The 25,811-nt window shown below is 36.2% G+C and overlaps 1 protein-coding gene across 1 annotated transcript in view; it reads left to right on the top strand.

The window, feature by feature from the left end:
- Positions 1-847: 847 nt before the first annotated feature.
- The window catches only part of LOC136342283 (retinal homeobox protein Rx1-like), a 55,450-nt gene continuing 30,486 nt past the window's right edge, over positions 848-25,811 (top strand). Inside the window, exons 1-2 of the mRNA XM_066287940.1 lie at positions 848-1,034; positions 17,104-17,372. Of these exons, the coding sequence (XP_066144037.1) occupies positions 851-1,034; positions 17,104-17,372 (453 nt within the window). The 5' untranslated portion in view covers positions 848-850. The remainder of the gene's footprint in view (positions 1,035-17,103; positions 17,373-25,811) is intronic.

The following is a 25,811-nucleotide window of genomic DNA, read 5'->3' as shown; positions in this document are numbered from 1 at the left end:
TCGTGTGTCAGAACTAGATGTAACACAAACCAAGTACAATCGAAAGAACTTGCCAGTTTTTGTAAATATTGTTTGTTTCTTATTAGCGGTACTATGTAATTTTATTATTTTAACCGTTCAACTGATTGATAATGGTATTTTTGATTGTAAAACTCAAACTTCATACCTTTTTTTTCCCAGAACGGCTGCTTTTAGCGAGCGATTCCCAGAGGACCTCCCATGGGTGTAAGTACCTAAATTCCTTGCGGGTGTGTCAATGGAGGTACCTACCTAATGTTAGCTCGCCTGCTCTCACCTAACCGTTAACTGACCTAACGTACCATAACACGCCCGTGACTTTTATTGACTATGATCGCGTAACTGACTACCTATTTATGCCTCGGCTAAAATTTATAAAATGCGCTGTTTCAGTAAATTGGAGATTCTGATCTCTTAGGTAAATTTCAGCCTAATTTGAATTTCTAATAAGCTGAAATATCCCCTGAAACTAATTAATCCGCCTTATCTTCACTTACTTCCTTATATCCTTTTAATAAACGTGATATTTTTCTAATTTCATTCAACTCATAATCAAAGAAGTGGGTAGCGATAGCAGTTTATTCAGCCTAATTTCTTTAGTGTTGACACCAATTTAAAGCTTTTTTACACCATGAAATTTTCGACGTCAGGCTTATTACAGTTGGCGGGCCTTTGCGTTGATTTCTCATTACCATCTATCTCCCTAGTTTTCGGAGTCCATGTTGGATAGAGCGGAGTCGCTATTGGGTGGAGCGGGGACGGCTCCACCCTCGAGAACGCCCATCACTAGCAAAAAGGCAGCCCATTTAGATTAGTTGGTTCAAAACGGGCGATGGAGTCAGATCGGTGTGACGACACTTCTAGTCTTCTAAATTACGGGTTGGAGGTTAAACCATTGAAAATGGTCGTTGGAACTAATTCCGGGCCCAGGCATACCATTGACAATATTTTGGGACTACCTAGAAAAGACGATTCGCATCCAGACAAAGGTTTACTGAATAACGACGAAAGTGCAGGTAAGTAAGTGCGCAAAATCGATGGGGGACCATCGTTTTGTTTCTTTACGCCTCGCGGGATTCTGGATAGGGAAGATGTGCCATTGATCTCTGGATTTATGCCAATAGACTGCTAACGCTTTTAAGCTTTAGCGATTTGTTAGCAACTAGCTTTCGACTCTTTAAGTCCCCGCAGTATAGTGAAGTATCGAAGTGTAGTTGAAATTGAATCCGAAATCGCAGCTAGTAGTGCCATTGATCTCTAGACTCATCCCAACAGACTACCAGTGGTTCTAAGCGTTGAGAAACTTTTACCAACTAGCGTTCAACCCTTTGAGTTCCTGCAATATGGGGAAGTATCTATAATGGTTTCAGATTGAATTCATGATCGTTTATAATAGTACGATTTATCTTTGGATTTATCCAAATAGATAACTAACGCTTTTATGCTTTAGCGATTTGTTAACAACGAGCTTTCAACTCTTTGAGCCCGTGCAGTAGAGTGAAGTATCTGAGTGGAGTTAAAATTGAATCCTAAATCAAAGCTAGTAGTGCCTTTGATCTCTAGATTCGTCCCAATACGCTACCAGCCATTTTAAGCGTTAACAAAGTTTTACTAACTAGCTTTCAACCCTTTGAGCTCTTGCAGTATGAAGAAGTATCTATAATGGATTCAAAATGAATTCACAATCGTTGATAATAGTACGATTCATGTTGAGATTTGTCCCAATAAATTACTAACGCTTTTAAGCTTTAGCGACTTGTTAGCAACCAGCTTTCAACTCTGTGAGCCTCTGCAGTAGAGCAAAATAGGAATTCAATTTGAATTCTAAAGCACAACACCAGTGCCATTGATCTTTATATTTATCCCAATAGACTACCAGCAGTGTTAAGCCTTAACAATGTTTTACTAATTAGCCTTCAACCCTTTACGTTTCTGCGGAATTGAGAAGCAGCTATAAGGGTTTCAGATTGAATTCACAATTTTTGATAATAATGCGATTTATCTCTGGATCTATTCCAAAAGCTTACTAACGCTTTTAAGCTTTAGCGATTTGTTAGTGACCAGCTTTCAATTATTCAAGTGTGGGCACTATAGAGAACCATCTCGACGGCCTTCGAATTGAACCCACAGTCACAGTTAGGTAATAAGCTTCCCCATATTATGAAAAATATTTGTATTTTTACTACAGACTCTGACCATTAATTACGCAATAGTATAGCATTGATGAAAAATGACTTTAAGTTGCCAGATAGTTACGGATGGTACCCTCTAGGCCTGTTTGGACTTGTCAGACCCAGATACAGGAAAAGGAGAAACCTATTTATTATTATATGATCGTATGAGGTACCGCTATATAGTATAACAAATCCTTGATTTTCTAACCGGTCATGCATTACAACGTAGTTCCGCAGCCATAATCATGATTACTGACAGATACCACTAAATGGGTCAATGTGTTTTTGTTTGTTATCAGCACTCCAACGAAAATTTAACGTTCTCGTGATAACGGTAACTGTAACGGTGAGTTCCCGAACATATATGACTTGAAACTCTGTAATATGTATTTGAAAGCATCTGGCACAGTGCTTGTGTCATTAACGCACTGCAACGACTTTTCTCCTCTAGAGTTGGCTGTAAAGTACTGACACTGGATAGTGGTCTCCTCAATATCGTGAAAATGCGTAGATGGTTATCCAATTGAAAGATGTTGATCAACTTCATAGTGTTTGAGATTTAAGGTGAGAAAATCTCGGAAATACTTGCGTTTGTAATCTATTACTCTTTACAAATTTGTAATTTTTCCACAAAGTACCGGTCGAATGGGGACGTATCTGGTGATCGTGCCGGCCACGGCATATCTCAATTACGTAAAATGACTTACTTGACTTTGGTAACATGAATTTTAAACGGACGAGATTAATGTTTTTCTCAAAACTGTCCGCACTGTCTGATGAGATACGTTGATTTCTTGTGCTATAATCCTTGTCAAAGCAAACAGATTATCTTGAATTTAATTGAGAATTTAATTCATCGCCATTTTTTATTTTTGACAACGCTTTAACACATTCGGTCTATAAACCTTTTTGGTTTGGAAAATGCACCCAACTCGGCCAAGTTTCTTTCAGATTAGCGAAAATAATTTCGAGCTTATTTTTGCCTTTCTGGGCGCCGCTGTCGGCATATTTCCGAACTAACTTGCACATTTCGATGCGACGGAACTCAAGACTTGTGCTTATACGAGTAATCTTCCTTAAAATGTGCAATTCTGACAATATCTGAAGTTCTAATGATGAAACTTGGGGCAACCTGTACAGACTGCGCAGTTCAAAACGGACATCTTGTAGATCGAACCTTCCTGCCATTAGCGAGTATTTTATACTAAAGCCATGAAGATTTACTATCTCTACAAGGATGCACAGAAAAAAGTGATTTCATCATGTCCGGAAATTTTAGTTTCTTCATTTCCTGCCTGTACTCATGTTGGGTGGTGTACGGATTTAGGATAAACTGAGTTTCGGTGTTTACCCGAAAGATATGGAATATTACCAAAACAATCGATTGAAAGTCTATTGAGCTATTGAGTTTTAGTGTCAACGTGTAAAACTTAATGATAATTAACCAGAATAATGTTTATTGTACGCTGACCCGACCGATGTCTGGCGACATTGATTTTGAGTTAATTATCGGGTTTGATGTGGGCAAAGCGTCCAATCGCCCCGTTGCGAGCAGGGATGTTGGTACACAGGGAGGGATTTTGCGTCGACCAATAAACGTCAACTGTGTCTACACAATAAGCCCTAAATTAACTTTGTTTGGACATTTCGTATTCTATTATTTGAATCTGCTAAACATACCCTCGAATCGAGAGTTTCGAGACGATTTAATTTCAGGTTGCATAGACAGCTTTAATTAACATGCTTATTATGATGATACTGAGCCAACTACTCGCTCAAAATCGAGGTAAGCTCGAATCTTGGGTCTCCAATTTCCCTTCAACACAATTTAATATTAAACACCGTTCTAATTCAAGGACAAAAAGCTCCCATCCCGGAAGAAATGTCTATAAGAGATCTAGTTTTGCAAGAAACAGTGCTAAAGTGGTAACTTTAAAACCTCAATTTTGAGAGAGAACGGGGTATGGTCTTCTAACCGATTCTAATTCGGGCAGCAGAACATCCCGAGGCACCAAATCTGACCAATTTGGGACGTTAATTTTTCGAAAATTTCAAGCTTATTTTGTGCTATTGATTATAAATTATAAAGCAAAATTCGAATTAAAATTTCATTTCGATCAAATTACGGGGAGCGAGAACGGCAATTTTCAAAAATCCGGTTAACATCAGAAATATATGAGACATAAAATTATTAATTGTCGTCTCTAGAGCTGTTTGTTGTGTAAATCGTTAAGGTCCATTGCAGCCTAAAATTAATTCGATTTTGATGTAATTGAAATGATCAAAAAGTCCCTTTATGTTAATAGGAAATTCGAGTTTCGGAAAATATACGTATTTAACCAAATCTGCGAATCCAGCTGCTTGAATAACTAAAAAAAGAGAACATTAATGTAGTTCAGTTAGGATCGAGCTTAAGGGTTATGTATCATTAGATGTTTGTGACTTAAAATTGCTTCGATGACTCACCTTTAGGCTCTGGCAGATGCGCCAAGGACCACCCTACACGGGGTGTTCATTAACTATGTGTAGAAAGTTTAAAAAGTGAATTTTTGACTAATTTTAAGATAAGCAGCTCATATGCACGTAGGCCCCCATCGGCTTGGCTCTTGATATGCAGGGCTTCAAAGAGAAACCATCCCAAATCAGCAGATTTCAATCATTTAGACTGTTTTATGGGGGCAGTCGAAGGCACTTGTTACAAAAGTCCAGTCCGAAATGGACAAGATTTAAGAAACGAACATTTGAATCGCGTGTCATTATTAATCAGACACCAGGTATATTCGAAAGAGTTCAACATAAAATTTTTTAAGGCGGTTTGATGCGTGCATTGCAGTGGGCGGCAACCATTTTTAGCATATATTGCAAATGTTAATCACTTATTCGTAAAAGTGACTTGGTTTTAGCCTTATAAGTGATTTAAGTTTGTCTCATCATAAGACAATCGACAAAAGAGGCATTTTTCGCTTATTTTTCGAAAATTCTCAGTGATCCAACTTACAAACTTCCAACGCAGGTTTAAGCCTAAAACTGTTTTTTTTTTTAGAAACGGGTGCTTTTAGCGACAAATACTAAGAGATATGGTTATTTAAATCCAGATACAACATGCATATGTGGCGCTCTCTACGATTAAACTAAAAACTAAGTAAATATTTAAGTTTATCATCATCGATACTCCCAGTGTTCGGAATTTCGCCAAATTTCCATGTTATCGAACAAAAATATGATCAAAATACCAAAAAGAATTCTTTTTTGAAGCCCTGTATGTGAAGAACCTAGTCGATACATATCTATGTTCATACTAACCTTTTATGTTAAAATTAGTCGGAGATTCCCTCTTTAAAATTTGTACAAGCACTTAATAAACACCCTGTATAGTAAAACTCGTTGCAGTTCCCCGAATACAGTGTGATAAGTCAATTTTTTCATTAGAATATATTTAAAATCGATGAGAAATTTTTCATGAAACCCGTGACTTAAACTTGTTTATTCGCTTGAATAGCTTAAGCCACTTTCTACGCTCGGGGACTTAATAGTTCGTCGCGTGAATAAGCAGTGGTTTAATTCACTTGTATACATAATTGTTACGCAATTAGAGAATAAGGAAATTTTATTTCATGGGAGCTGTAATTTTAGGTGCAGCCCAGAAAATACGAGAAATATGGAAAATTAAAGACCGGGACGAAACAAGGAACGATGGAGGATTTGGTAAATTTTCGCTGATTCTGATTTAAGTAGATATCAGGAGAAATTCACGCGAATTGGATTTGATTTATTTGAGCCCCAAGTGCCGTCTGCTATCTAGAAATCTCGATAACTAGGCGATTTTAATTAGTAAACTTCATCTCGAGCCAAAAGAGCCTTGAATACCTCAATCAAAATTACCATGTAAAAGCCAAGCAATTGTGCTCATAGAACTTACTAATAGAGGTGTAATGATGTTTGTGAAGTTGAAGGGTATGTACTCCCTTCGGACAGGTACTTTGAGCATAAAATTGTGATGGTAATTTGAAACGGGACTCTATGCCATGACTTCTTGCCTTCAACGTGCTTTCCAGAGGGTTGTTCTGTGTGTGAAATGATTGGTAGATGATTCATTTAGGAGCTATTGACTCTATTAATACCTCACCTATTTCAACGCTTTAAATATTTATAGGAAACCCCCTTTTAATAAATTAGAAATATTGATCCTTTTGCCCCACACATACTTTCGTGAGCCCTAATTGCTTCGCATTAATAATAAACAAAGCAGATTTCTGATAAGGTCGGTAATTGTTAATAGCATTTTTGCATGCGGCCATTTATTCATAATTACTGCTTAAATATCCATTTGCCAGTTACCGTTACATAATATAGCGATTTAAATGAAATTTTTGGGAATGTTATCACCATAAGCTATAGGAGCTGTAAATTACACGGCCGTTCATTGATTATTTAATTATGTCGTGCCTTGGCTTCTGTATTATTAACTTAGGAAAATAACATAATGATAGTGTCTTAATTGCTTTTTCAATCTTGATTGGGGCTTAAGGTAAGTTCGTGAGAATAAGAACTGATGGATTAGTTCTGCAGCTGTTGTTAACGTGAATGCTAGGGCTAAAAGCTTTGGGAAATGGACCTTCCCGTCTCTTTTGCCCCTAGACCTATCCGCGGATGAGTCTTTTTACAACAGTCATCACAGTGTGGAGGTCAGGGAATGGTAAAAACATCACGTTCTCTACTTCCACCTAATGACAGAGTGACAATGATGTCGTACACAGTAAAGATAATGTTAATAGTGTATTGTATTTTTTTCTTAAGACAAGAATTCTACTGTGTCTTCAATTTCAAGCCAGAAATAATGCAATTCCCTCTCTCGAACGAGCTGAAATCCTAATGAAGCCTAAAACGCCTACAAATCGCTTAGATGTAAGATTGTGTCACAAATCCCTTTGAACACATTGAACCGGAGTAGGTATATTTCCTCCCCGAGAAAACAGACATAACGTGGCTTTTAAATTTCTATTATTACTACCCTTAGCTAACTCCAATAACTGCTGTGTTTATCGTGCAGGTAATCTTGATTATATCACTTCTAAAGCCCTGCACGGGGCGGCCCATTAGGGCCTGCTTTGTTGTCGGTTGATACGTTCAATTCGTAATTCTTCTAGCGTAAGCCCTCGAATTTAATGCTTAACAGTTAAGTTTTCAATGCTACGTGTGAAGGACAAAAATTCAAGGGAGTCAAATCAGTTGGCTGCAATGACACGTTGTCGGAGGTTGCTCGGTTTTTGAGTTACAGGGTGTCTAAGTTTTTCATATTTTTTAGTATTTGAGATACAACGCTTACAGTTTTTGCGACATTTAACCCAACTTTGAGCACCGGGTCTTGTCTAATCCTTCAAACCTTTCAAAATCAGATTGTTCCCATACGCTGCGATCAAAAAGCAAGAGGGGTTTAATTATAAATTGAAAAATCGTTATTTATTCTTTCAGATAAATTTTGCACTTATGCTCTCGTTTTTTCCACTCCTCGAAACAATCAGCGAAGTCTTCTTCCGGGATGGCCTTCAATAGTCTCCACGATTCGGCTTTCATCTCCTCAATTGGGTCAAAAAAGTGTCCCCGGAGTGGTCTTTTCAGCTTGTTGAACAGGCCAGAAGTCTAACGGTGCCAAGTCAGGCGAATGCGGTGGTTGTGGAACGACACGGGTCGAGATTTTGGACAAGTTCTCGAACAATCAATGCAGCGTGGGATGATGCATAATCGTGGTATAAAAACCAAGAATTGTCTGCCCACAATTCCGGCCCCTTCCGAGGAATAGCTAAAACTCAAACGGGCCTTAACGCTCAAATAATATTCCTTATTAACAATTTGGTCTGGCGGAAGAAATTCATAATACGCAACACCGCGATAATCGATTAAAACTGTCAAACATGATTTTGATTTTGAGCGAATTTGATGCCGGTTTTTCTACCCTTGTTCATCTTTCCCACGATATTCGATCGATTGTCGTTTCCGGGGTGTATGGATCGATCCACGTCTCATCTTCCGTAATGATGCGTTCCATGACGTCCTGGTAGTCAAAAATCTTTGTTTGACGGATTTCACCGTAGCGGCTTTTTTTTCAAAAAAATTTAGTGTTTTTGGACACAATTGATATTTGACGCATTTGCGCCACAAAACATTTTTGTCATTGTTAAGGTTGACCCAAATGAAATTCCCGTAGCATCAGCAAGGTCTTGAATTGACAATGGACGATTTTGGAGTACCAAATCTTTGATTTCCTTGACGTGGCTTTCATCGGTAGATGTTGATGCTTGTCCGAGACGCTGTTGGTTTTGAACTTCTTTCTATCACTTGAAAATATTTTTTAGCGTCATAACGGTGACGTCAAAGGCCTACTGTAACGTCTTCAACGTTTCCACGACAGAATATCCATTCTGCAACCGGAGGTGCTGTAAATTTTTTGTTCAACAAAATATTCTGTATGTTTACAAAAACACGTGTAGTTCTGGAGCAACTCAATATATTGGCGTGAAACCTTGCATGGATGTCGCAGCCAGTCCTTCCAACCTACAAAAAAATTACTTCTTGATTTTATAGTAGTTTTATAGTATAAAAATTAACAAATTTTTTTTATTACAGTGATACTTCACGTAGTGTTCCGTTATTTGATGCCTTTGGACGATGTGTTCAGCGGACTTTCGTTTCTTGTACATTTAATACAGAGTACTTTCAAAAAGTTGCCAATTTCGATTTAATTGTCTCGCATCTAGGAAACATCTCGCTCTAAGTAAATGAAATAATTTGTTTCTCAAAATCTTTACTTTCGGAAAAAAAAGATCTCGACGATTTGGTATTTCCGCCCTTGCGTCAAAAACACTTACTTACATAATCACTCAAAAATATAAAGAAAAGGAAAAAATTCACTTGGAAACGCTCCAATGGAGCGGTTGAAGCGAAAAAGAAGTGAGATTGGGGACTAGTTGAGGGTCTTTTGTGGCAAAAAGGGGTCACAACGGTCCAGTTGTGTTGATTGTCTTTCATCTTCCCTCAATTTGTTGCGCTTTTTTCGTGTCTCGTCGTCATGTGCATACTTTCGTGTAGTAATTGATTGGATGTGGTTTAGATTTTTTAAATAATCTCCGATTAGCCTTGCATGAATTTTTCTGGTGCAATTGCAGACACAGTGTAATTAGAAATCACACAGATCTAGATCCTATGCAAGCAGAGCCTAGAAGGGACCGCATTATTCTCTCCTTTTTGCACCTTTTTGAAATGTTTCGGTAGATATATCTGTTTCCTTACACTTCACAGAAATCGACACTAGCAGAAAATTGGTTGTCTTCTATTATTACGATCCTCATTAAAAACGTCTGGCTTATTACTCGCATTGATGCGAATTCAAAACCCACAATAAAGCTTCAGTCTTGATTAAATGATCTGATAAACTTGGCACTTAGATATACAAGAAGCAGTGAAGAGGTAATGTGATGGCATCAATCAAATAAAGCAACAGCCAGATCAGATATAAACGTGCCATAGGCTTTTCTGAGTGTTACTCACCCGAGGAATTGTAAACGTTAGTAACCTCAGGTAACTCTGCGCCGCTTTGGAGTTCCCATGACGACCGAGTTACCGAGATTACAATTCACCTCGAAACCGTTAATGCCGATTGACCTCTTCTAATGATTTGATATCGCGTAAAGAAAAGGTTCATAAGTAGAGTTGGAAGTTTACGAAAACCGCAGATTTGGCATACTCCACAACTTTTTAAATGTTTAGAAATTCGCGAAATGATTTTTCGTAATATGCACATAGAGACCTTGCTCGCGGTACCTCCCAACTTTTCTCCGCATCCCGCTCCAGATGTCCGAAGCAACACAAAAGACGTTTCATGTCCATAATGAATTGACATATGGGTTATGAAATTTCTATTCACTCGAAAAGTTTTTAATAAATTGTATGCACGAAGACGACAGATGGAAGGTCTGAAGAAGTCCATTCAAACACCGACCGTATGCGACAAAAATGCGGACACTTGCGTTAATTTGAAAAAATTGCTTTTACCTATTTTTAAAGATACCCATCTTACAAACGGTCGTGATTAGGGGATGGTAGTGCCACCAGTTCAAAATTTTACTATGGCTCTCAATACCTTTATTTGGCATAATATACTTGAAACAGCTCATTACGTCTACCAACTAATCTAAACTAACCAGAATTAATCCGTGAACAGGGACAAGTTAAATTAGTTTATTGCCGGTTTTGTCGGCAAATTAATGTTAAATCAGCAGGTCATTCTACGACTAGTTGAGGCGGCACCGATTGCTAAAAAATACAATTCAGTCCGATCTGAACTCAGTTTCTCGTCACCATTCAGTACATTAAGACTCGTATTATGAATTTGCTTTTTTTAAAGTTCAAAAAGCGTCATATACAGGGTGTAACATTAACCTGGAATATCGAAATCTCTCAAATACTAAGCGACATATAAAGAAATATTCAGTATCAACGTTTAATCATTCTGAGAGGGAAATGTACTGGTGCTAAAGTTGATCCCCAGCATCCCCCCTGTGGCTGGGATGGGGGTTAAATTTTTAATTTCAAATTGCAACCCTCATTTTTTACGGAATAGGATAACACGGCAAAAATTAAGAAAAATTTCTCCGAAACATTTTTTTCGATTTATGCTAGAAAACACTGCAATTAACGAAGCTCCATTCCTCTTTCGGTTATGATTTATCCGAAGGTTTGATGACACGTGTCTTAAAAGGAATGAAAACGTGCATTTTTGTGTAGCTTTTATATAAAGTAAATGTTAAAAATGCCTTTAACAAATTTCAATGAACTTATTTATTCGTGTTTTAAAGGACTCTTCACATATACGCAGAGTATCTTCTGGAGCATTGGCACAAGCGTTTATAATTCGCAGAATCATACCCCCACGTGTCGTTGGTATTTCTTTATAAACCTAATTTTTGAGATATGACCCCAAAAGGAAATCCGGCGGAGTAAGATCTGGAGATCTTGCAGGCCAATTCACCAGGCCAGGTCTGTCGATCCTTTGACCGTTAAAATGACTTATAGTGAAGAACTGAATCGTGAGCTGGACAACCGTCATGTTGAAATCACATATTCTGACGCGTTTCTAAATGTAAAACCTAAAGTAACATGAACAGTTGGTTTTCCAAAATATTCTGGTAGATTTTACCATTCAAGTGGCTTTCAATTTTGGGATGACCGATAAGTTTGTTACCAATGATTCCTCACTATATGTTAACCGTCCCAGGACGGTGGTGCTTAACTTGCCGCACCCAATGCGGATTTTCTGCACTCCATTAATGCATGTTATGTATATTAACACTGAGCGTTTTTAAAAGTGGAAGTAACCGTTTAAAATATTCATTGAATTTTCTAGCATGAATCGAAAAAAACATCTCGGTCAATATTTTCTTATTTTTAGCCGTGTTATCTGAATTTGTGAACAAAATGGGGATGGTCATTTGAAATTAAAAAGTTAACCCCCACCCCGCCCACATTGGGATGAAGGGGAATCAGCTTTAGCAGCAATATATTTCCCCCTAAGTGTGATTAAAACTTGATATTAAATATTTCTTTATTGGATGCTTAATATACGTGATTTTGCCATATTCCAGGTTAAATATTACACACTCTATACATGCATATATCAACCAAATTTATAACGTACATCTGGAAGTGTTTCAACAGGGTGGTCGCCGGTAAAATTGTCGAAAAAAACCGGAATTGTCTGTCTTGTTAAGCAAAGTGGCTCCAATATAGTCGAGCTGGAAGGATTGTTCTTTCACTTCTGCAGTTGTTGTAGTGTTTCGGTTATTGGTCGAGTAGGTAATGTGGCGGGTTTTTGGGGTGTCTTACTTTTGTAATTACTCCTACATCACTGAAATATGTTTTGTTGTTTGTATATATCGTTTAATATTTTTTTATGCATTTGCTCTTATGTGGGTTCCTAGTCTAACAGTGGTCTACAGATGGATTTGTATATATTTATTGCAGTTTTAGTGGTGACTCCTTTGTTCTTGTATGCTAATTTTCGGAAATTGTTTGTTCTTTTGGTGATTTCCAATGTGACGTTTCGTACATATTTAGTAACTTTTGTTTTTTGTCATTTGTTATTCCTAGGTACTTCCCGTCATTCTTTGGTTCCGTTGTTTCTTCGTCTGTTATTATTGTTGGTGAGTCGCCTTTGATTTGATGGTTTAGAGAGTAGAAGTTGCTTCCTAGTGATATTTAGTGTTAGCTTCCATTTGTAAAATCATGTCACTATTTTGCCTGTTAACATTTGCAGTCTCCACTGCTCTCTCCGAACTTGAGTCATGTACAATAAGTGTAGTGTCATTACCGTAATGTAATATGATTGATTTTTCTGTCTGTGTTTTTTATCCTATAGATAGTAATTGCATATTTCGTGGTATGATAGTTTATACAGTGTTTACCTTTGTGAGCTAACACAATTCATATATGGAAAATTACAAGTTTCAAGCATTTTTTAAGTTTATATTTTTGTTTTTTGGGAAAAAACTGATATTGTAAAAATATTTTCCACCTGATATGATTTCCGGTTACACTGGTACCCAAAACTTATTTAATTTTTTTTAAATTGCAACTTGGCAGTATTTTTGGCGAAAATGGCCTTTTGTGAAAAATGAACATAAATTTATAATACAATATAGTACCCATTCTCATCTGTTTTTGATTTATTTTGATTTGTACTAGTTGAGACACTTGCAGAGCTTTGCTAAAACTAAATTATTTACAAAACTCTTTGATATTAATAGATTAAATAAATTTTAATTTACTGGACAATTAACGTGTTTTTCCGTACAATAAAAAAAAAAAGTTTTTTTTCAAATAGCACCCTACAATTGTTTTCCCGCCATTTGATTGGTAGAAAAAAAACAATTACGATATACATCATGAGTATCGAAAATTAATACTTTTTGTGTAAATCGAAAAAAACTCTAAACCACTTTATGCTGCGTAGGTAATAGATACATCAGGGCACTTTCAGACGGTGAAGTTGTTTAATGCTTATTTTGATTGTTGTTTTTTTTAGCTTTAGTCAGAAAGTAATTGAAAAACAAATTTGCTACTCTAACGATTGAATTAATAACAATTAACATAACATGTTTACAACTAATTTACAATTAATGCTCAAAATATTGCCCGGTAGATGCAAGCCATTGTTGAACAAAACTTGTAACAGTTGTATTTGTAGTTCTTTCTTTGAATTTCTTGAGCAGAAGGAGAATTGAAGGCGTTTTACACCCTTGCAACGCAATGTTCCTTGGTGATTAATGGTGTAGCATAAACATTATTTTATACAAAACAAACAATGAAAATAATCATTAAGCAACTTGATCGTGTAAAGGTGCGTTCATGTATTTATTAACTACACAGTACAAAGCAGTTCGAATTTTTTTGCGATTTACTCAGAAAAATAAAAAAAATTGCTATTTTATTTATTTATTATTTATTATTTATTGTTATTTATTTATGATTTATATCGTTTTTATTAATTTTGTTCCTACACATGTATTATATTACATTCGAATGGTGGAAAAATAATTATAGGGTGTTGTTGGAAAAAAACGTGTTAATTTTTCAGCAATTTAAAATCTACTTTATCGTTTTATGACAAAAGTTCTATAAGTGTCGACAAACTTGAAAAAATCAAAATAAATAAAAAAAGTTGGGAGTCGATATTATGTTGTAATATAACACTTATGTTATTTTTTTACAAAAAAGAACATTTTTAGTAAAGAGAACTGTCATCTTTCATTTTAAAAAATGAAGTAAAGGTCAGTTTCCTGTGTAACCGGTAGTGGTATCAGGTTGAAAATATTTTTAAAATGTCGGGATTTTTCTATAAACAAAAATACCAACTTCAAAAATACATTAAACTTGCAATTATCCATTTGTGGACTGTGGCAGCTCCCAGAGGCCGGCCCTGTATTCTAAAGCAAGGGTGAAAGTGGCGCACCTTTGGAAATCCCCGTTGAGGGAAGAAAAAGTGTCATTTTCATGCAAAACTTATTTCATTCCTATTTATTCAGAAAAATCTGCATATACAAGTACATGTTTTTAAAGGTCATTGCGTGCATATTTGCCTACGTCTATTCATAAGGCTTAAAGAACCACATTAGTGGTGTAGGAATTAACTGCTGTTATTTTACTTTAAATTACTGTACAATTTGCTATCACGATTACATAAAATCGGTGAACCTTTATTTCAGATCGTAAACCTAGATTCAAGACCTAATGAATATAATATGAAGTCATATGATAAGGGCATCGAAAATTCTGAATAATTTCAGACCGATTTCCCTGAGAAAATCGATAATTTTCTATGTACGAATTTAATTTGGAAGGAAATTATTTCGACAAAAGGTGCGTCTTTACGTATTTGTGACAATGTCGAATAGTTTTTTCCTCTCAGACTTTATCTCACTTTATTCCAATAAAATTTCTGTCAGTGTCTGTTACTGTATCCACCATTGCTGCTTGATAATAAAATACCTGATTATTAGTATAGAACTGGAGGTTAATGAAACTCTCAGTAAAATATTCATAATATTCTTACCTTGTAAAAGTTCAACTGGCTTAATTGACAAAATCCAATTTGTTTCCTTAATTTTATGGAAATAGAAGCAAAATAAAACGCCGAATGTTTGAAACTTCAAAACGTAAATAAATCGATTTTGGAAAAAAAATGGCGGCACTGATAGAAAACGATATTCACATTACCAGCACAATTTCTTTTAGTAACTCTATTTGCGCTACAGGTTCAAATATAGCAACAATATAAATTTTTTTACCATGGAATGGAGATCATCAAGTGAATTATCCGCAAATTTCCAACACTGACATTGTGGGCACAATTTTTTTGCAATTATCGCGAGCAGGTACTGTTCCTCCTTAAAATTGTCTGGATATGAAAGCATGTTGAGCGTCTCCGCAGTTCTCGTCCAGAGAAGTCTCTAACATGAATCTCTGCGCATTGTCGTAGATGAAAGGACACTCTATGGCAATTGAAATTGATATTGTCGGTTGTATATGCCAGAACCTGTGAAATTTGTTCTCAAATTTGCAAAATTAGAGAACATTGATGTCGCGCAGAATAAAAATTAGAAACTTTATTTTAAGGTAAGATTAGCTGAATCGCTCTACATGTTAGTTTCTCCTTGCATGCCATACTCATTTGCACTAATATTTCTGAACCCTCTGTATATGTCGTTTTTCTTTCGAAGATATATTGTCAAAACTTCATGGCATACGAGAGTAGTTCCAGAAGTACCCGACCTAACAGTTGAAGAAAAAAAATAGAAAGTTATTACATTATTTCTCAATACAGTCTCCTTTGAGGTTGACACAGTTTTCCAGCGACATCTTCTCTTTCCTGTTTATAGTAAGAAGTTTCGAGTGTTTTAAAATGGGTATCAACCTCCGACCCCACCTCTTCATTATTGGCAAATCTCTTTTCGCCGAGCCATTCTTTCCAGTTCGGAAACAGAAAATTGTCTCAGGGGGTTAAATCTGGCGAAAAGGATGGTTGGGAAAAAACCCCAAACTAGGTTGATCGCTTTTGACCATCGCGATGACGGATGCGTGGACGGTTCGTTGCCTTGAAGGAACAAGAGTGATCTTTCGCCAAATGCGGGTGATTTTTTAAAATTTCTTCGCTCAAATGCTGCAATAAATTTGCATAACTTTCTCCGTTTATTGTTTTTGCTTTAGAGAAATAGAGAATAAAAATTACTCCAAGTGCGTCCAAAAAAACTGACATTATCACCTTTTCTGCAGATGTTTTCGCCTTGTTAGAAGCCAACTCTCCCTTTGAAATCTATTGTTTTGGCTGTTGGTTCTCCTCAAGTCTGAAATGATAAATTCATGTTTCATCCATAGTTATGAATCGACGCAAGAACTCGGCTTTATTGCTGCGAAGCTCCGCCAAACACTCCCTTGACACATCCTCGCGGCGCTGCCATTCTTCCTCTTGCGTACAGCTTTCTTATATCCAAATGTTCGTTCGAAATGCGATGATCAGTACTATTTGAAATGCTTATCATGTTAGTTTTACTCACGCAATTTTAACTAACGGTTTTCTAATACAGTTTTGCGGATTTTCATCACGATTTCTGGAATGGTCAAATCTGCCGTGTCATGGGGTCGACCACTGCCGAGTTCCTCTTCGCAGCTCTTGCGGCCGCGTTTGAACTTTGCCATCCAATATTTTACAGCTGGTAGCGAACCACCAGATTCCCGCCTTAGAGCAGAATCTACTTCCGCTTCGACGGTGGATGCACTAAGGGCGTTCAAACGAAATTATTGAGTCACGCATCGATCACCAATGGTTTCCATGTTAGCGAAATCCCTAAAAGCGGCCCCAAAATAAACACGAACCGACTTTAAGGTTACGTCGTGGCGCCACGGGCCAAAAAATCGCCATCTACATGTCAGGTCGGGTACTTCCGGGACTGTCCCCGTAGCTGTGCACGGCCCTGCGGATAATGCAACACGTCAATCCGTCTCCAATAGAGCTTGCGGTCCATTACTCGCATATCTAATTATTTCTAGAACATTTCGTCGTCGATCCCGTGAACTAACCTGAATTAACCTGATGGATACCTCCCTCGCATTCGAGACGAACTTTCGACAATTTTGGTTCTCCCGGTCGCGAGCACGTTTCAGTCCTACCAAAATCCGTAGCAACTAAATTATTCTCCTTATTGGCAAACATCGGATTGTTGCGAGAGGCTGAATAGACCGAATACACCGATTTCTGTGTCGAATGGCACAGCACGAAACCGGGGGATGTTAATCCCCGAGCACCCCGTCGCATTTCCACCACCTAACAAGGGATACTTATTGATAATATGTTTATTCGCAGGCGAGGGAAGCTGTAACTCGAACGACGGCGTGTCGGATTTGCGATTCGGAAAGATTGGAGGAAGCGGTTCTGAAGACGAGGGCTCGGCCAATAATTCCGGTTTATCGGAGAGTGATGGCTGTAAAAAGAAACATCGACGAAACAGAACTACGTTTACGACCTATCAGCTGCACGAGCTGGAGCGCGCCTTCGAGAAGAGCCACTACCCAGACGTTTACAGCCGAGAGGAACTGGCCATGAAAGTTAATTTGCCAGAAGTTCGGGTGCAGGTAGGTTTCTTTTCCAGAATTTGTGTCAAATTTCAACTAAACACCTCGAATGAATACATCGTTGTGTATTTTGCCGATTTATTGCGACGCCGAAACCGCATCGAAACGGATACCGTTCCGGCACGGCTCGACAAACCGCCAAGGCGGACGTTACGTTACGTCACACAACGACGTACATTTCGCCACGTTAAAAACCGCCGAAAGGAACACAATAACACTGAGACACTCCAATCGGGGGAGTCTAAGGTCACTTTTACGAGCGGGTCGAACTTCTTCTGAGATTAATAAGAAAATAAAGTTTATAGTGTTTGAAAGTGTTTTATGTGCAGCAGCTCTGTTGTCAGATTTCTAAACTATATTGGTTTTATACTGCGTCACACAGAATAGAGAACGCCCTGTAAAAATGGTTTTATTTAAATCACTTTTCGTATGCATGTTTCTTACGCTGAAACTAATACTTTGTTAAATAATTTAACAAATTTAATTGTTAAAAAACAGAAAAAAAATTGCATTTGTCGGTCCTTCGCGCTGTCTTATATGTTCTTGTACATAGTGTTTGGATTTAGGAGTGTCTTGATAAGAAAATCCCATTTCGCGGCTAGGTAAGGAGAAACCAGTATGCACCTCAAGAGATCAATTTTTGAAAAAATATTAATGGCAAAAACCGTATTTCGACATCTTTACAGTCCATAGCGCTAGAGGGCGGTTTTAAAATTTCGACCATTTCCAAAATTCCTCATAATTTTTTCGTTTAGGATTATATTGAAGTGGAACGAAAATGTTCTTAAGGGACTTTTTCGATGTGATTCCTTACCATTTTGTCAAAAACCGACAAAACTTTTTTTTATCTTAAGTGAAAATCATTGTCAGCTACGATTTCAAAAAAATGTCCATTTTAAATCATTTCCAACTATAGTTATTTTCAAAAATAAGCGATATGTTTGTATGTTCTAAAATTTCTCCAATTACATTTAGTTCTTCAATTTCGTTATCTCCATTAGAATTGTAACGTTGTGGTCTACACTTTTTGAAGTTTCCATAATTCTGTAAATTGTTTTTTATACTTCTTAAACAGTCTTCTATCTGGTTTATGTCACTCGGGATGGGTATGGAAGAATAACTTAGAGGCTGCTTGTGAGTTTTCACTTGACGATATGAAACTCTTTATCATGTCATAGTTTTCATAGTTATCTATCATATTTACTTGAAAATTGCTACCAAATCCACACTAAACATTAAAATTTTGACGAAAAAATTAAAACATGTAAAATAAATAATGTTACTGGGACAGCTAATGCCAAAACCAACTTGAATAGAAACATGAAAAATCTAATTCTTCAGTTATTTTCAAAAATAACTATAGATATACTTAGATAATTGAAAATAGTTTAAAATTGACATTTTTTTGAAGGCATCGCCGACTGATTTCATTTGAAATAAAAAAAGTTATGTAGGTTTTTGACAAAACGGTACGCTGTAACAAAACACCAAGCACGCCACTGGAATCATATCGAAAAAATGCTTTAAGAAGGTTTGTGTTTTCCTTCAATATTGTCCTAAACAAAAAAGTTATGAGGAATTTTGAAAATGGCCGAAATTTGAAAAACTCCTTCTAACCCCGAGGACCGCAAAATTATCGAAATACAGTTTTTACCATTAATATTTTTTTCAAAAATCGAGCTCTTGGCATGTATGCTAGTTTTTTACCATCTAGCCAGGGATTTTCCTGTCACAATACTCGAAATCCCAACACCCTGTATAAATCTAGGCATGTATCTGATAAGATGATTGATGTTTTCTTGAGGGATCTCATTTCAGACTAACCATACAGTATGACGTAAAGTCGCTAGGGTTTATGTGGGATGGGATAAATTAAGCAACCTCCTACAACATCCCTTACAAGTTCAATCGGTAAGAGGTCTGGAAATCAAGATGGTCAAGGTAGCAAATTGATTACGTTTAGTTGAAAGAAGTCCAGAGTCACTTTAGCTATATGCGGTTGTGCATTGTCTTGCTGGAAAACTAGATTAACAAGAGTTTCCAGATAAGGCACGAGCGGAGGTTCCAGGACTTCTTGAATGTGTCTTTGGAATACTGCCTCTAATGAAAAGTACTGGTGACCTGCTACCATATGTAATAGCACTCCAAACCATCACCGCAACAGTCTGATGGAGATGCCACTGTATTGTAAACTAAAGATTACGTCTTTCACCGCGTTTTCTTCTTACTCTGGCTCGACTAAAATGCATACCCAAACAGAATCTGAGTTAGTCACTAAACACGATATTATCTCATTCCATGTTCTAATGTATTCATTCCCTGCATCATAACAGTCGCATATTGATCCACCAGGGTCTTCGAGTAGATGAACCTTTTCTTAGGATTACAATTCAAAGGCGGCGATGTCGGTGTTCTGTAATTCTTCGGGATCGTCCAGTACCTCTTCTCCTGCCTGTTTGCTCTTCTTGGAACTATGCCTGACAACATCTCACTAGAGTGTTTACGCTACGGTTCAATCTACTGGCGATTTCCCTAAATGACCAGCCTCTCATATGTCCATTATATTTGACTTCTCTCAAATTCGCTCAATTGATGAAAATTTCGCTGCATTCTTCATTTGGGCATATTTGATTAATCTAAAAGCACTTTCTAAGCACACTATACACCAATAAATGATATTTTGCAGAATTATTGTTGATATTTTATTGCAATTTTAATGTTAAAAAAACTAAAATTCCTGATAACTCATAAATACATCGATAAATATGTCTGCAAATTTAATCGTTTTTTGTGTTCCCATATACAAACACGCATGCAAAAAATTATATAAATAAAATCATTTTACGGGTTGTTCTTTTTTCTACGTCACGCAGTATATATGTGGTGAAATTCTTCTTTGCTTCACGTCCCAGACCTGGTCAATTGGATTCAAATCTGGGGATTGTGCTGGCCATAGCGATGCGACGATTCATTCGTTGGTCGATCGGTCTATCACAATACTGGCAACATGTGGGCGAACATCATCAAACATGACACGAAAGTTTTGACCAAGAGCGTCAGCAAACGGTCGAACTGTAGGGTCACGAATGTTATCAGTGTAATGTCGACCTGTTAGGAATCGTGTTGGAAAAGCGAAGTCAGTTCTGGCGTCAATCATTATCTCGGCTCATATCATTATTACACCACCTCTCTATGAATAGACTTCCTGGATTTGTCGTAAAGGTTCAACATTTCCAGATCGTTTCCACACTCTTATTCGGTGAGAATCTGGGTGAAATCCAAATCTACACTCGTCAGTAAATGAAACTGGCACCCAACCAATTCCATTCCAACTTCGATGTTCTTGGTACCATTCTAATCTTGTAGGACGATTGTTTTTGGAAAGAGGTGGACATCTCAGTGGTCTTCGACTATGAATATCGACTTCATGTAGATGATTCCTAACAGTGTCTCTGCCTAGAGTCGCGCGGTGCCTCCGTTGGAAAGTTCCTACCAATTTACATGCCGCAATTGTAGGTTGCCTTCTAGCCCTTAAAAATTTAAAATCGATCTTTAATTACAGTTGTAATGCGTCCACGTCCTGACTGTTGTTCTGCTGAAGCGCCAGTTTTCCTAAAGAGCCTCCGTAATCGACTGATTTGACACTTTGGGAAATACCCACACACTCAGTCATTTTAATTTGTCTCGAACCTACGTGAAAAAGGCTTACAGGTTTATTTTCAAACCATTTGTTAAATACCAGCCGGTATCGAACGAATGAAATTGGACCAACCTGATAATTTTGCAGAGCAAAAAATTCAAATTTCTTCATATCCGCGAGAAAATTGTTTATTTCATTTTCGATTTTTTCAATCAGTTTAAATGTGGGTACAGAGTAAGAACTTGCACTAATACAGTGCAATATAAACCACAATTGAATTTAGTTGTTATCGGTTTTATGATTTGAAAAAAAATTATTTGACTTTACAGATGTATATACTTTGATAACGGAATTTAATGGTACTTTGTGAGATTCTTAGGGCCGTTTGCATCAGCTCTTCCTTAATTGAAGTTAGGGTAAATTTAAAAAAGTCTCCAGGTAAGATACAATGCTTCTACGATAAGGATGAGAACTCCCAATCTGGGTACGGTCACCATGCTCAATACTGTCAAAACGGTTGATTTGAAAATTCGCGAACGTATGAAATTTCGTTACTAGGTACAGAATAACGGCAATATCTCTCAATTAGTCTTGAGTCCACCAGAAAGCTGAGTGTTGGTACACCTAGTATGAGCCAGGAAGCCCCATTCACCTAAACGTACAGTTAACAAATTGTTTATTTCGCTGATACGGTTTTTCCCATCTAAAATGCATCGCGGTCTGACAGATCTGTCAACTAACATTTTATATGCAGAGAGCGGGTCTGGAAAACCATAATAGATAGGGACTTGGTTCAATACGAATAAAGTTCTGCGTTCAAGGGGGTGGTTTTCGGCACCTATTTAGAGACACCCGGTATAGGGCACTTATTCCCGTTTAGTATTGACGTTATTTGCTTTTCATACGTTTCTGCGTCATTTGTAACTTTCCTCAAATTGGAATTGGACTGGAAACCTTTCCTGCACGTGAAATTTCGGGACTCGCGGTATATCAGAGCTAATGAACACTACAAATAGACGCTCCACAAATGCTCTATAATTTTCAGAAAAACTCTCTACAACACTTCGCGAAATAAAAACGCATTTGAAATAAAAGCAAATTTCGTATACTGAACTGGGTTATTTTCAAAGGAAATACATTTCATGGTGAAAAGCGTCCGATCTCTGTGTGATTCCAACCCGAGAATTCTATTTCTAAAAATTTTCCACATCAATCGACTTGTGTCGAACTCAATATATCTATCTACGTGTTTTCGTGATAGAATTCAATAATCCAAACCGATGCGATAGGACCGAATTGAATTTTTCATGCTAACATAATAATTTAGTGGCGCAAATGTAACATCAGAGAGCTTTTAACCTAGATTTTTTTTCTATTTTAGAAAACCCATTATTCGATTTTATGTCAGTCGGAAAAAACTTCTGTGTTAATTTTCATTTAAGACTTTGTTTTTTTTTTATCAATTTATTCCGCAGCGCTCCACTTGTCCGAGTGCTTTCTCCGCTCATTTCGGTCAGATCAACATGTGAATCGTATCCACCCCTTTCATCAAAGTAAAGTGGCATAAAAATGGAATTTCGTTCTTCAATTCGAATTTTGATCTACAATTACTGTAAGGGGTGATCATAAAAAAGAACCTCAAGGGGGAATTGAGGCGCATCTTTTGACGGTAAAACAAATCAACGGCTTAATCGACGTCCTGCGTTTACCGCCCACTGAAAGATTACCTTAAAGATCGCTGGTTATACAGGGTGTCCATTTAACAGCTGCTCGGAGTCCTGTGAGTATATTTGTGATTTCATAAATGAATCAATTATGGAGATGTATATACAGGGTCGTCCGACAAGAGCGCCTCCGACGATTACTACTTTATTAACGGTTTTGATGAAAAATTGTTTTTACGCTTATATGTACGACCTTATAGAGCACATTTTAAAAATGTTGCCATTTATACAGGGTGCGCAAAAAAAGATACAATGCAAACTTAGTTTTTTTAATCTAACACTTTTTTTCTGCGTGAAATGACTTACTTAATTATCGTTTTTTCGACCGGTACGTCTCAACAACAGATACTTCTTGAAGTTGAAAATAGTTCTCTTGAAATTTGATATACAGGGTGTGCAAATACATTGATTACATCTTACTCACTTATGATTTGGAATATCTTGCATATTATATGTGGTATGTATACATTTTTATGTATTCATTAGGATCACTATTTAGTGTCCTTTCAAGCGATGCCAATATGCCCTATACTTGCCTTTAACCGTTTCTCGTAAAATGAGGTTTTATTTCATTTTAAGTAACATGACTTAAAACAAAGTACTATCAGGGTATACCTTGGATTCGTTTCCATGTTTAAAAAAACAAAAATATCAGACTGTAATAATTCTTCTAAAAATTTCACAATTTTTCAAAATATGCATTCGAAATGACGATAATTCTTCTAATAATCAGTATGTGTTTGATGTTAGTTTGAGATCTAAAAATGAAAAATTATTCTTTACCAGAAAAAGTTAAATTTATACTTATAATTGGAGAATGTGAAGAAATTTGTTTTTTTTTTAATTTTTTTTATGTCATGTTACTTAAAATAAAATAAAACCTAATTTTACGAGAAACGGTTAAAGACAGGTATAGGACATATTGGTATCACTTTAAAGGACATTAAATAGTAATTCTAATGAATACATAAAAATGTATATATGCCATTTAAGATAAGCAAGGTTTTCTAATTCATAAGTGAGTTAGATGTAATCAATATTTTTGTCCACCCTGTAAAACGGTAATTAAGTAATTCATTTCACGTAGAAAAAAAAATGTTTTCTTGACCCTTGCATTTTCAAATTTCGTTAAATTTCTCATTGAGTATTTGTTCTAGACCTATTGAGTGTTATACAAACTTTTACTATTTTCTTCTTCTAATTTCAAATATAAAAAAAAATACAGGGTGTTACGTTTAAAACAACGTAAGTTTGCATTATATCTTTTTTTTGCGCACCCTGTATAAATGACAATATTTTTAAAATGTGCCCAATAAGGTCGTACATATAAGTGTAAAAACAATTTTTCATTAAAACCATTAATAAAGTCGTAATTGCAAAAGTTACAAAGCAAGACACGCTCTTATTGGACCACCCTGTGTGCGATGCTAATGAACATTCATTATAAAATTAGTAACCACCATACAGGTTGTCCCAAAAAAGCGGCGCGTCATAAAGTTATTTTTTAAATGGAACCATTTGCATTTCTTTCACGAAATAGAACCTTTCCTTGATTCTGTGCTGGTTACTGAATTTTTTTTGTTCCCTGGGATGCAGTGGGTGGAATCTTTGACGTGTTAACAGAAATTTTAGACTGTTGCACTACCTCATGAAAAAATTAATATCGCAGTTAACTGAAGGTAAATTTTGGTAACTTTAGAATTAATCCTCATGTAAGATTCCCTCGACAGGCACAAATACTTGTTTAGTCAAAAATACACAAAGAATTTTCGCAATATTAATTTTAATTTTCCTCTTTCTAACTTCAATTTAATTGATTTTTTCGAATAAGTGGTGCGTTTTTTTTTGACGTGGGACGAAAGTTTTTAACTAATGATCTTCGCTTTGGTATAAAATAATATTATATTTATCTTAAATATTACTAGAGTTATTATTAATTATTTCAGATTAATTCAGGTTAGGTTCAGGTGTCTAAATTTTAAACAAAAAAAAATCGAAATCTTGAGAACGCATGATTAACACTCAGACGCTTAGCCATGAGTGCGGGTTTTTAATATAATTAATAACCTGAAATAATTAATATTTTCATTAATTTATAAAATAGATATAAGATGATTTCATACTAAAATGAAAAAAAAGTTTTCTTTCTTCTTACGTCACAAAAAATACACCATCTTATCTGAAAAAATAAAAAAAATTGAAGTTGAAAAGGTTAAAACTAAAATTATTATTGTGAACACTTTGTATGTATTTTTGGCCAAATGAATATTTGCACCTACTAAGGTGATCCTACAAGAGAATCCATTCTCAAATTATCAAAATCTAACTTACGCTAACTGAGATATTATTTTTTACAAAGCACTGTAAATGCTTAAAATTTTTTTAAAACGTCACAGCTTTGAGTTACTGCATCGTAGGGTAAAAAAAATTAAGAACTAATAAGATCAAGAAAAGATTCTATCACGTGGAAGCAATACAAATGGTATCATTAACAATAATGACCACTTTATGACGCGTCTCTTTTTTGGGACACTCTGTAAAGTTGTCAGTGATTTTAAAATATATCTTTATTAGCCTCATTTACAGGGTTTGTCATATTTCACTCGCAACATGGACATATTAGGAATCGTAGGAGATAGAGAGTCGGTTAAACGGAGGCAAACTTATGGATTTATATGAGGAGTACTTTGCCTTTTTAATTTTTTGAAAATTTCGATTATTTCCGGAGGTATCTCGAAAAAACTATTTTCCTTTACATTTTTTTCTTTTAATTTGTTTTGCCTTAAATTGCATAAAATCATGAAAATGGAGAACATTTTCTTAAGGCATTTTTCCCGTGCTACATGAAAACAGTTTTTCGAAGATATGACATTTCGATTTTTGAACACCACTAGCAAGTTTTTTTTCCAAATACGGAATTCAACGTTTTTTTACGGATTTGGCAAGTCATTGATGATTGGAAAACAACCATGTGCCGCACTTGCCGCTTTGCGACGTCTAGATAAAAAATATTCATTTTCAAGATTTTGAAAATATATATTAAACATTCTGGTTGTTCATACATTTAAAGAGCAT

Source organism: Euwallacea fornicatus, chromosome 11 (genome assembly GCF_040115645.1).
Source record: "Euwallacea fornicatus isolate EFF26 chromosome 11, ASM4011564v1, whole genome shotgun sequence".
Classification (NCBI taxonomy): Eukaryota; Metazoa; Arthropoda; class Insecta; order Coleoptera; family Curculionidae; genus Euwallacea; species Euwallacea fornicatus.
This window is presented reverse-complemented; position numbering and strand designations above follow the sequence as displayed.